At 33.6% G+C, this 13,734-nt stretch overlaps 1 protein-coding gene across 1 annotated transcript in view; it reads left to right on the forward strand.

The window, feature by feature from the left end:
* The window catches only part of Coq8 (ubiquinone biosynthesis protein COQ8, mitochondrial), a 76,114-nt gene extending 62,668 nt beyond the window's left edge, over positions 1–13,446 (forward strand). The window contains exons 8-11 of the mRNA XM_081771888.1: positions 106–246; positions 1,882–2,084; positions 7,410–7,562; positions 12,950–13,446. Of these exons, the coding sequence (XP_081628014.1) occupies positions 106–246; positions 1,882–2,084; positions 7,410–7,562; positions 12,950–13,228 (776 nt within the window). The 3' untranslated portion in view covers positions 13,229–13,446. The remainder of the gene's footprint in view (positions 1–105; positions 247–1,881; positions 2,085–7,409; positions 7,563–12,949) is intronic.
* The last annotated feature ends 288 nt before the right edge of the window (positions 13,447–13,734 follow it).

Consider the following 13,734-nt stretch of genomic DNA (forward strand, 5'->3'; position numbering starts at 1 on the left):
TTTCTGTAGTAATATTATTTTTGTTGTTTTCTCTTTACATTCAGTTTCTATATTTATTTACAGAATATGCTTGCCTATGTATGATGTGTTTATGTCTATTTGCAGGTCTTTTTATTGATAACGTGATAGAAGTAGCGAAGAGAGAATTAGCATGGGAAGTCGATTACCTTCGAGAAGCTGAATGCACTAAGAAATTTAAAAAACTTCTTGAGCCATATCCTGAATATTATGTTCCAAAAGTTATAGGTGAGTTATCTATGTAACACGATAATATGGGGTTGGGGGTTGGGGAAGGGTTGCTAGTAGAATTGGCTAGCGTTCGTGCTTTCTGTGAACGTTTTCAAGAGATCGTCTTCAGATGCGAAAGAATAGAATGGAATGTTTCTTTTTAAACCAGTTAAAGGTTGAATTGGATTGAGTTTAGCGTCCCGTTCACCAGCGAGACTATATAAGACGTGGACTTATAGCTTCACGTGGGATCCGAACCACATGAGCTCCCACCAGGAATCAAAACCGGGTGTTCCACGCCAAAGGCGCGTATGCGATTCATATTACTACGAGGAAGCTCAAACCAGTTAGAGTTGTTGCCCCATCCTTATAATCTAACTGATGATACAAATATATTGTCCATTTTAGTCACATGAAAAAAGCATAACATGGGCAATGAACATAAAGCGTTGACTTCTGGATATAGTCATAAATGATTCAATTCAGTATATATATATATATAAAATTTATATCCATCTCTTGCGTACAAACTATAACTAAATCTCCTAACTTTCTCGTATTTTTCTGTGTTAAGAGATTGAACTCTTACGCAGTAAAAGAAGGAACGAAAGGTCTCGAAAGAAGAGAAAACATTAAAGTTCTTTTATATTGTTCTTTATCTCAATGAATTTCGAAATAATTTACTCATTTCGAGTGTTGTAAAATAGACCTTTAATGAAATTAATTAAAATGAGTTGTTTGATCGACTTTCGATTAACAGGTTGGATACTCCGACACGTTAAAATTATTATTTGGATTAACTTCAACATTGTTAAGTATCTAAAATTAAAATAGTCAACTGGTACAATAGGAATTAGTATAAAACTCGGCAATCATTATTTGTAATTTTGTAAACCAGCCATCTCTAGAAATTAGTGAATTCTGTTATCTCATTTTTGCCCTCTTGCTGGTATGTGCATACATTTAATTATTATGTGTATAAATGTTTCTGTGCACTACTAATCGTTCTTTCCTTTTCAAGAGAAGTATATGTAGCGCATTAAAAAAAAAAAAAAATCCTGAATCTTTGAAAGTACGTAATCACTAACTAATATTTAGCAGTTTTAGAAGTCTAGTGGTGGTAAAAAGGGAGAGAGATGAAATGCTCATGAAATAATCTGAACATTTGAAATTTTTGAAAAAACTGAAAGCGTTTTTTTATTTTTTTAATGCGTGGAAACTTTTTGATCTTTCAGAGCAACAAAAACATTTTTCTTTGATGCGACAGGAACTGTATAACTGCCCACATCACATTCTGAAAACTGTGTTTATCGATTCGTCTCAAATGTCTTGATTTTAGATATTTTCTGGAATATATTAATGATTGTAGTCATGTTAAAAGAACATCACAAACTACTCTTTTTTTTTTTCCTTCGTGAAAAGTTTTCATCAAGAAGTTGAATATTTTAATGAAATACGTTACCAAACATTATTATTTCGTCCCCACTTTTGTGTGAAAGAAAGAAAAAAACAAACTTCAATTATTAAGTGATCCAAGCAGTGTTATTTTTAAAATTTAAGATAACTTAATTAATTATTTATATTTTAGATCGTTCTACCTGTCCTTTTAACTTCAATAATCTTTATTTAATTACATGTGTTAATTTATTCTAGATGAACTGACTACAAAACAGATATTCACAACGGAATTAATTGAAGGCATAGCGGTGGATAAATGTGCGGATTTCACTGAGGAAGATCGAAACGAAATTTGCCTAAAAATCATGAATTTGTGTCTAAAAGAGTTGTTTGAATTCAGATATATGCAGACAGATCCTAATTGGTCGAACTTCTTCTATATCCCAGACAAGAAACAGGTATGATACTAGTAGTCCATTTTAATGAATGTAATTAGGAGAAATAATAAGTTAACAGTGTTGTAATGAAACAATTATTGTAAATTGTTTGTGTTACGTTTTCCGATCCACTCTGAGCTAGTTCCTCGATTAGCAAATCAACGCTGTTGCCGATACAATATATCAAGGATGATATTTCTACATGATATCAATGTAAAATCGTTAAGAAAGATGAAACGTTTGGATGTCAGCACGAATTATTTACTTGACATTTAATAATAAAAACCTATCTAAAAATGGTGCCAATTAATTTAACATAATAATGTGGTGTGAAATTTTGGTTGTTAGGCGGAGGAAAAATTTCTCTTTTGACTTTTTATTAATAGTACTAAATATATAAACATAAACTCTGATATCTATATTTCATCTGTTCTATTTATTTGTTTATTATTTAGTTGAGTAGATGGCGAATTGGTAAAAATGAAATAAGCCTTATTGTGTTTGCCGTTTTGACGTTCTTCTGTAGAAGAAAGTTAATGTAAATTAAGCATAGTAAGAGAAAGAAGGTAGTTCAGTGCAGTGTCAACAACAATAACAACAACAACAAAAATGTTTCTGACGTTTATCACCACATCAAAAGTTTCTTGACAGCTGGTCATCGACTGCCGGTAGGTTATAAGCATAACTAGATTTTGAAAATTCAATCCATAAATTGAGAAGGTTTGTAACAGATGTTATTACATGGACCTCTTGAAAGGACATGACATTTTATATAAATGGCTAATATGGATATTATCATTCGTTTGCAAATTTAATTTGGTTAACTCAAAAGAGAGGTCTACAAGATATGGATTGCTGCGATGATATGTGGGTAGATTTACATTCGGTAGTCTTTCTTTAGTTTAAGGTTCCACAATTATGCACCGAGGCTGAGAATGATTTTGATAATAAGGTATATAAATATAAATGTCATTTTATAATTTTATATGAATATATGAAGTGGAAAGAAGTATTGTGGATTGACTGAAGAAATTAAACTTTGGTGCTTTTTCTTCAAGTTACACTACGTTCGTAGTATAAAAGTTCCTTTGATTATTAATAATCAAGTGCAAGGGAAATTTTATGGAAAACTACTGAAAATAAGAAAAGTAATGCTGTTCGGAAGATAATCAATGGAATGTAGTTTCATAGATAATAGTCCGGGATCCACAGTACATGCCCGTAAAAATTTGTGGGTGCACGGAGTTTTATTGTTGCATCGTATTCTTCGACCTATCGCTTTCTATTTTTTCTTGGGCAGACATCGCAATTTTGGTCGCTTACCTCCACAGACGCCATTTTCCAATATGGCCGCCAAATAAGCAATCACCGTACATAACTAAGGAACTAAGTCATCTAGGAAAGTGGTCTTGGTGTCGAATCATAGGTTTTCGGGGTCAGAGAATTCAAATATTACCTTACATTTACGATATATTGAAGTCTTGTATATAATATAGCCAGGGGCGTACGCAGGAATTTATTTCGGAGGAGGTCCAAAGCTGACACACCGATACCAAATCATTTCAACTTAAGAGACTTTACAATAGGAGCTCTTGACAAGTTCGACTTTGAGGATATTCACCGCTCTGAGGTACATTTGAGAGCCATCGTACTGCCGTGGTTCTTTTTCAACATAAAACATCAGAAGAGATCCACAGAAAAAAAGATTTCACAAACTGCACTGATGAACAGAACTTGTAAACTTTTGTGTGAGCTACCGTGTCGAAAAAAGTACTAAATCGAAGGAAGAGTACAAACAACCCTGCTCTTCCGAACAACTTTAAAGTAGCTGAGGATGTTGGCATTCGTTCATTTGATGAGGCATCCACATGTGCTCTAAAAACTGAGTTTGTTATTTCTCTTACTCGATGTGGTGCGTCTTCAGGCGACGCTCAGTTCGTATTACCAACGTGGAGAAATATACACTCTTTAATTTCATCTAAAGTTGTACTAATTAAACAAGTTGGGTTTCTACCAATTATTCCTTCCCCTGTTACCGATTACGCTACTGTGTGTACTGTCCTTAAAATCTTTGAATCTGTGAGACAACTATTGAGACAACCCAACCTTCCGGTCTTCTGCGACGAAGGAGTATTCTGTACAGTTGTGTACATAGTTCTAAGTAACCCAAAGGAATTTTATGATATATTGCCCATGCTTAGAATGTTTCATTCCGCAAAAGTGGCTCTACGGTATGGTGGGAAATACCTCCTTGGTAGCGGTTTCGATGATGCTCTGGTTGAAACAGAGATCTTCAGAGTGAATTCAGTTAAGAATGTACTAAATGGAAAATATTATGTTCGGACGTTTCAAGGAATGTTAATTGTCTCTGAAGTACTCGAGAAAATGATTTGGGATGCTCTCTGGAGTAGTAACGAAAAGGAAGCATACAGCAATTTGCTTAAAGAAGTAAATCTGTTTCAACTGGCCTTGCAAAATAGAGAAGAAAAATGTAAATTCCTCCATACTCAACTGTTAGTTTCAAGTCAACAACTAAGGGACTGCTATTTAAGATTTGTGAATGAATGTAACGAGAAATCAGAACTTTGCAGTTACCTCAACAATTTCCTTAACATTGAAGGACTCATCAAAATCTTTGTAACGTCTGATAGCGAAGAGACTGGAATTTACATGTTGAGACCGTTGAGTCATTAATCCCTATATTTCAGCAATTCAATTACTTGAATTATTTACGTTATGAATCATGATACTTGGAATTAATGGAGCGCCTTGGAATAGATTGTCCTTACTTGCATGAAAAGTTCTTGAATGGTCAGTTTGTAGTTTCTGGAAAGCCAGCACCATTACACGCAATGGGCCCAGATATGAAACAATTCAACGAGCTCTAAAAAGTACGAGAGGAATAATTGGACAAACGCGTAAAACTCAGTACGTCACTGAATGGCAACTGACACATCACGAAGTTCTCGCCATTGCCAATGTTTGGAACAATCTTATAAATGCACAGGTAGTGAGTCACATAGAAACAGTTCATCATAAATTAACAGGGAAGCAAAGTCAATCGTTTGCTTCAGTTCATAATAGCAGAAGGTAATCAATTCAAATTTGATAGTTCTTTTATTTTACACAACATTGTGACAAAGCAAATTGTTTCTGAGGATGTGAGAGCGAAAATTTTAGGTGTATTAAGAGATACAAGGAGTAACAATGAGAAATTTAGGAAAGAGCGCTTCTTTACTAAAGAAAGGAAACTGACAGACAGAATTAAAAAAGTATATGTCCCCACCTTCGAAACTCTTACCACAAACAACGTAACTGTGACACCTGCCGTAATCAAATCAAGGGATTTTGCACAGATTCAGAAGAAAATCACATTGCAAATGAAAGAGGTTTGACAATGCAAGAAATATTCTCTCATGATCTCGTAAATTCAAGTTAGTTGTTTGAAGGTGATGCACCTTCGAGACCAACATAGTATGAGCAAGTATCGCATTTGGAGAAAAAAATCGACAAGAGTACCTCATTTCATCCAACATTTCAAACACGGACTACTGTAGTTGTTGATTTCATGTTGCAGATAAGAATGTTGAAAATGTCAATATTTAATAACTTTGGAGAAGCAATAAACGCTGTTATTGAACGAACCACTAAAGTATGCCCAGCCAAAGAAATACATTTTATTTTTGACAGTTGAGTGACAATTCACTCAAAGAAAGTAAGAGAGTACGTCGATCATGTACTACCGGATCTATTCATCTCGCTTGCCTTCAGTCTCAGACTCATATACCAATCCAAACTGGCATTCTGGAATGCCGTTCAAAATAAAACAATGCTGCAAGCATTAGCAAAAAAATGATACTTGAGAAACCTTCAACAGACTTGATTCTTGTTACAAGCGGAATGGTAATAAATGACAATGTCCTTCCTGCTATAGTACGTATAAAAGGAAACGTAACTAATATTGAAATGCTCACATCAAAGGTTGAAGAAGCCGACCAAAGAATTGTACCTCACACATACTGGGCACTTGAACGCGGCGCGCAGCGAGTTGTCCAATGATACTGATGTGGCTATTTTGTTACTAAGATATTTTGCAACCTTGAGTAGTAAAGGTTGTTTTTGCGTAATTATTGGATGCTTGGTTGTTTTTAATGTTTGTGATATTGTAGCGTCGTTAGTTTACAACAGTGAACAATAAGTGTGGTATTGTTTTCTATTTAAATGTAGATTTGAAATTTGTAATAACCTGACGTAGTGAATTTTTAAAAAATACAACTTTGTGATGGATTGGCAACACTGTTAATATGTTGGTATTGAAGAGTACGCTAAAATGTGTCTCTCTTTGTGGTGAACAAATATAATTCAAAATTTCTTTTGATTCGGTTTGTGGTTTTCGAGATATTCCTGTGGATGAATTAAAATGATCCACCCTGTATATACATAGTGTATCTTTTGTCTGTAATATATAAATTTCTTCAATATATAGCAATTTTGTGGTAATATTTCACTTCCTTGACCTCGAAAACCTATGATTCGACACCAAAATCACTTTCCTAGGTGACTTAGTTCCTTAGTTATGCATGTTGGTTGCTTATTTGGCGGCCGTATTGGAAAATGGCGTCTGTAGAGATAAGCGACCATAATTGAGATGTCTACCCAAGAAAAAGTATACAACGATAGGTCGAAGAACACGATGCAACAATAAAACTCCGTGCACCCACAAATTTTTACGGGCATGTACTGTGGATCCAGGACTATAATGTTAGTTTTCTGAAAAGACATGTGCTGAAGAAGGAAATAACTTCTGCTGAAATGTTCACAATTAGATAATGTTGGTTTCTTTTTAATAGAGATGAACGTTACATATGGGACACCGAATTCACATAAGAAAGCTATTTCTCTCTGCCTTTTACCATTTTTGCTGTATGGATGTTGCAGTATATTTTTACCATTTCCGGCTTTAAAAGAGAGAAAAGGATGAAGGTGGAGCCTATTCTCGGGACCCAAAATCCATATCAATAAATGGCTTATTGTTTATCCATAACAGTTCTTGCTTTATGATGATTACATTAAAATTAGAAATTGTTTATTTCTACTGCTTCCGGTTTGAATGGAGTGTTAAAGAAGGAGATGGACCATATTCTTGGGACTCAGAATCCACATCAAAAAGCCATTTCGTGCTTGCTGTGATTCCTGTCGACAGACTGACAGACTTAACCGTTGTCTAAGACCTCCTACACTTATGTATAACATAGTTTGGAATAATAATAATAATAATAATAGGAAACAGAGGATAGCCATATGACGATGACATTTCGTGTTAATGATGAAATATTTTTATTTCAGATGGCTCTGCTTGATTTTGGAGCATCAAGATCTTATAGCAAGGAATTCATGGATAAATACATCCAAGTTATAGAAGGTGCTGCGGAAGGAGATCGAAAGAAAGTGCTTCGAGTTTCTCAAGAGATGGGCTTTCTAACTGGATATGAGTCAAAAGTAAGTTATTCTTCTATCACTTTGATTTCAGCTTTTCAAATACAAGAGCTACTGTAATTAGATTAAACAAAGAAATAAATTCTTATAAATTTTTACGTGAGTCTTTAAGGTCCAGTCAACTACAAACCGAGAATAGACTATATTGTAATGCCACTAATTTAAGCATACCAGATAAATTTAGATATATATTTAAGCTCTGTTTTAAAGGAGGTGGCTAAAGATTGGCCTTTTTTTCCCTATGATAGTCGTAAAAGTGTTCATAAAAGCCCGTATATCACTTGAATGGAATGTTCAGGCATTAAACGGCACTTTCTGTAAGATGCATATGAAAAATATTGTAGCAAACCACAAAGAACCCCGCAAACAAAGTATGGTTGTTGATATTCTGCCAGTTTAGTCGTTTTGTGAGCTTTCAACAATTTTAGTGTGGTGCGTTTCAGAAACCATTACACTTCTTGATTTCGTGAAGACTATCGTCAATAAGTTAATCAACAATCAAACGCCTCACATTAAATTATTGTTCCAAGTTCGAAAGAAATGTCTAAACTGGCAGAATATCACCAGCATGCTTTGTTCACGGAATTCTTTGAGTGAATTTCACCGTACAGAACGCTTAAAGTTTGAACTCCATGACGACGAAGAAAAAAAGAAAGAAAAAAAAAACTTACTTTATACGTATTGAAGGAAATTTCGCATCGTATCGTACGATTGAATATGAAAGAGAAATACAGTATTCGCAAAACAGCTATAACTTCATTAAGAACACCAGCAAGAAATTTTATCAGCTGATTGCAGATTTGCTAAAATTAAACGATTATTTCTGCATTAAGCTAGATAAGGATAACCCTTGATAACCCTTTCACCATTATTTATAAGGACGATCATAAAAATTAATTAATCGGAACAATTGAAAGGTTTTAATGTTCCAGTAAAGTCATCGTTAACGAAAACAAAACAATAATAATAATAATAAAAAGGTCAAGTTCTCAGATTGCTGAACATTATCAGGCATTCACCAAGCGGAGTATATTTATAATTAATTTTACAGAGGCATAACCAAAGAAACAATGCTACTAGAATCAAATAACACTCTAGAAAAGTTAAGGAGGACGATCCAACTATGTGAGGTCTGTAAAGATATTTATATGCGTTCAAATACAAAGTCAAGGAAGTTAAAGTACTTCACAAAACAAATTCTTTGATTAAGAGAAACGTTTATAAAGTATTTTGTAGGACAAAAGATCCTTGTTTGAATCAACATAAAAAGTGGTTTAGATAAGAGATGGAACACCATTATCAACAACCATCCAGAACAACATACATCTAATCAGTTAAGGGAGCGACTCAGGTTTAATTAGAAAAGGAAAAAAGAAAACTTCATTTCCATACATGTTATTTAATGATGCATCCGGACAAATTTCTGTGTAATAACAAAGAATTAATGTGGTAATATTGAGAGAAAGAATAGATAACTCATTTGAGTTTGATTTTTCATGGATCTTTGAATTATTAATATTTATTTGTCACTACGGTATGCTATGTTATTAAACATTGCACTTAATTTAAATTACTCACCAATTTTTATAATCGAAGACAAGTGGCTAGGCACAAGGGTTTAATCAACTGAAGTTATTGCATATAAGTTTCCATGATTTTCGTGTACACTCATGTCCAAAATTATTGTCGTATGTCTGTAAATATGTTGGTGTAAGAATATAATTTGATAACGAATTCGCTCGGTATTTCTTATAATGTTAGTATCTGTATAATAGGTTACCACAAATATACATTTCCCGATTATACTCATAGCATCAGTATTAAAAGTACCCTGCAAAATCATTATCAAATTATATTCTCACAAGAAGACAGTTATAGATATGCGACAATGATTTTGGACATGAGTGTACATTTCAACGCAGTAGACAGATTTGAAAACAAGTGGCTATGCAGTCAACTGTACCATTTTAGAAAAGTTACAAGAAATTTCAAGTAGAGTCCTGTTATTTTAAATATTCTATTATGAAGGTCACAGTTCAGTAAATTTCTCGATTTTGGTAAAATTACCATCAATTTCATAGTGAATGCTTTTAAGACCTATCATGATATTTTTTGTTATAGCAAAATATGACGTTTCTTAGTTTTTTTTTTTTTTTTATACTTATTTACTAACTTACTTACGTACTTATTTTCCGTATATTAAGTTAAGTAAGAAGTGTTTACGGCTGTTTGGGAAAAGTAACTTCTTTTAAAATTTATTATAAAGTTGATAGTTCTTGTGTGAATTCTACAATTAAAGAAGTATCCTTGCAATATACAGTACTTGTTAATCATGTGGTCAATTCGTGGCTAGTTATCTTACTTTATTTTCACAGTAGCGTCATTTTCGTTTCGTAATCACCTTATCAGTGCCTCAAAGTGATTTTGCCATACGTTCTTTTTCTTCGGAAATTCAAACGTGGCAGGTAAAAAATGTGTACTACCTGAGCAAAGAAATAGGCATAAAATCATTTTTGTTTTAGTATATAAAATTACTCTTACATCAAATTCTTCGTTTGGGAATTATTTTACTATGAGCTTTAGACATTTTCTTACAATTTACAGACGTGTTCAAATTATTAGACTCAACATTCAGTTTCTGAATATTTTACTGTTCTTACATTATTACGTGGGAGAATACGTTCGAATTTAGTCCAAATTACTACTTTGTAACTCTGTCCTAATTTCTAGTGGGTGTGGCATATACTTTTCAATATCAATAAAACAAATGCGTAAATGACATTCAAATATGATTACTATACAGTGTGTATATCCAAATTGGAAACAAAAAAGTGAAATGGAATACTCACAAGAAAATTCTCTCTCACACAAAGATTAATATTTCGTATGAAATCCTTTATTCTTTATTAACTCTTCTATCTTTTATGGCATCCTATGTACGAGTTTAGCACATTTTGCCTTCAATTCGGCATCATGATACCACAAATTGTTGATCTCGATCAATTGATGTTTGGTTGTAATGTGCTTCTTCTTTAGCTTTTCCTTCATGAAGCTCCAAAGGTTTCCAATCGGTTCATATCAGGACTAGTGTCCAGCCACGGAAAAACACTAATTTTGTTGTCCTGGAAAAATTTTTGTCACAGCTTTTTCCCGGTGGCATGAGGCTTCATCATGCATAAAGATGAATTGTACATCATCAAACCAGACTGCAGTCTGAGAAAGCAGCTCTTCTTGAAGAACTTATAAGTATTGGTTGTGCTTCATTGTCCCCTCTACTATATACAGTCTTCCAGACCCGAAGACAGAGATCACACCCCAGACCATGACTAAAGTAGGATGCTTCACGGCTTATTAAAGACATTCCAACTTGAATTCCTCCCAGGTCGACGTCGCACATATTGTGAACATTCATCAGACACGAAGACACATGATTCACCATTGAAACACACTATTTTCCAATCGTCAGCAGTCCAATATTCTAGATCTCGTGCCCATTCGAGGCGCTTCTTTGTCATGATTGGAGTAGATTCTAATTTCTGTTTTCTTTCTTGATCGCGTGCTTTTATTCCCTCGACACTTTCAGACCAAATGTCTGCGCCATACTTAACCATGTTTATGCTTAAGTCTCTTAGAAGTTGCACTTCTGTTTCCCAGAGCCAATCTTTTTAGTTTTTTGATACCTCTTAGCTATAACTTTGGTTTTCGTCCACACTTCCCAGGGGCTCTTGTTCATTCCAACAGAGATTCTACTCACAGATTCTTGTTCTATCCCAACTCTACTAGCAATGTGTCGCTGTGTATATCTTTCTTCCACCAGAAGTATTTTGTTAACTTCCACTTTACGCGGAGAAAGGTCCTTTTGCTTTTCCCATTATGCTGCGATTACAGGACTTCACAGAATAAAAGATTGATTCACGAAACACGTCATGATCATTTTAAACTGGGCCATTCGAACTGTTGAACGCTTTGAATGTTGTAACTTCTTACAACAGCAACCACAACACTTCAGACTGTAACTTGTTGATAGGAACCATAATACCTATCTACAACTGAAACATCACTTTCAGTATTTCCCTCCGCATTAATGCCATCTGCTGTTCAACAGTGATATCACAGCACTGTTGAAGTGGAACAACTGTACAGTAAACAAATGAAGGATCCTATATTGGTGGTATAACCATCAAATTAAATGTTCTAGAACTCTGAAATTAAAACTTCTACATCAACTTTGCATTTTTCGAGAGTGAGTCTAATAATTTGAACACGTCTGCAATATGAATTCAGTTTGCAAAATTAGCGCGATGATGTTAGTTTAACAAGTAAAAGTTCATCAATCACATAATTTATTTTGTCTCTACTGCTAATATTGTGTCAATATGTTTGAAACAGAAGACTTGAAGATAGAGTTTTTAAATTTCTTCCTCTTCTGTGTACTTTAATGACCTCTATAGATTTATATACTTGTTCAGCCTACGATCTCTCATAAAATGTGTCTTTACTTCCTGAAAATGTTAACTAACTGAAGTTTTAGTTTATGCATAAATTGTAAATGATAATTCCGTGAAATAAAACTTAACCATCTCATTTTCAGTATACTTACTGCTATGCTAATACTATTAAAACATTTTTTGTCGGTGAACATTACTCTAATAGCCCTACAAAAACTTCGTTGAAACTAGAGAACCTACTAAGTCCACCGACTTGCTTTTTTATCCTTTCCTGTCGAATGATCGATTATAATTGATGATTGTTGAAAATTTTTCAGTTTTTTCTTCATAATGCAGTAAGTTATTTTTTTGTGTTAAAATGTTTTTAAAAAGTATATAGCAAGTACTTTTTTGTAAGGAAAAGATTAAGCTTGATATGCTCAAACATGTCAGGCATAAAGCTGTAAAAAACGACTTTTTTCTTCTTTCTTTTCTGTAAACTAATTCCCCTTCCTCTTTTTTTATTTCTATAGTTTGTAGTGTTTTTAACACACACACACACAACTGTACGACAATAAGAGTAAAACGTAAAACAGTGTGCAATTTGCAGTTTACAAAGAAATACTTGAATCTTTTGTTGGCTATAGTAGTCTGAAAAGCAACTCAATGCAAAACTGTTTATTTTCGTTTACCGCTATTTAAATAATTGCAAAATCCAGTCACACCTGTTGATTTTTTCTTTCTGAATTTTTAGAGGTTCGGGTAATTAAGTCTCTGTTGTAAATTTCTTCAAGAATAATATTTTTTTACTAATTGATTTGCTAAACGCTTTTAGTGAAAGCGTTATTTGCATCATGTTTCATCTTTCGTAATTATGAACTATTTTTTTTATTTTTTTTTTATTTTTATTTATTTATTTATTTATTTATTTATTTATTTATTTATTTTTGTTCTTCTCCATAGATCATGGAAAATGCTCATGTGGATGCCGTAATGATTCTTGGAGAAGTGTTTAGTAAGAAAGAGGCGTTTGATTTTGGGAAGCAGGACACAACTCTTCGTATTCAGAAGCTGATTCCAACAATCGTGTCTCATAGGCTGTGTCCTCCGCCGGAAGAAATATATTCTTTGCATCGAAAACTGTCTGGTGTTTTTCTATTGTGTGCAAAGTTAAAAGCAAAAATAAGGTGCAAACCATTGTTCGATGATGCATGTAAAAAATACAGATTTGGTCCAGATTGAAAGCAGTGCAGTTCTTATTAAGTTAATAGAAACTAAGGTAGTGTTTTGTACATAAACGTGACAGTATGTTCCAAATTAAGTAGTAGTTGAATTTGCAATATAATTATTTGCTACTTTTATAAGCAGCATAGAGGTTTAGTATGAGCGTTTTTTGCTCAATAATTGTTAATACAATCATGAAAGGTGTGTAAAAACATAAATAAAAGAATGTCTAGTAACATTGTGTGTTTACATTGTAATTTTCTATTTATTTGTTCTTTCTTCAAAGTTTCATTTTCATATCTCGGCTATGGTGAATACTCGTTGTGCACGAGCGTAGTCTTCACTACAGTTGACGTGTTATGGAGATAATTAGTAGCTGAATTACCCATTGTTAATACAAGAATGGGCAGCTTTCTTGCCCAGAAAACGCTGTATTTATAACCGTAATAAGTATGCCCGAAAGCTAACGTGCACCAAGGAATCCAATGTCGCTTATAAAATACAATTTTTGAAGGTACGACCAG

The sequence above is a fragment of the Thermobia domestica genome, chromosome 9 (genome assembly GCF_964235325.1).
Source record: "Thermobia domestica chromosome 9, izTheDome1.hap1.1, whole genome shotgun sequence".
Lineage (NCBI taxonomy): Eukaryota > Metazoa > Arthropoda > Insecta > Zygentoma > Lepismatidae > Thermobia > Thermobia domestica.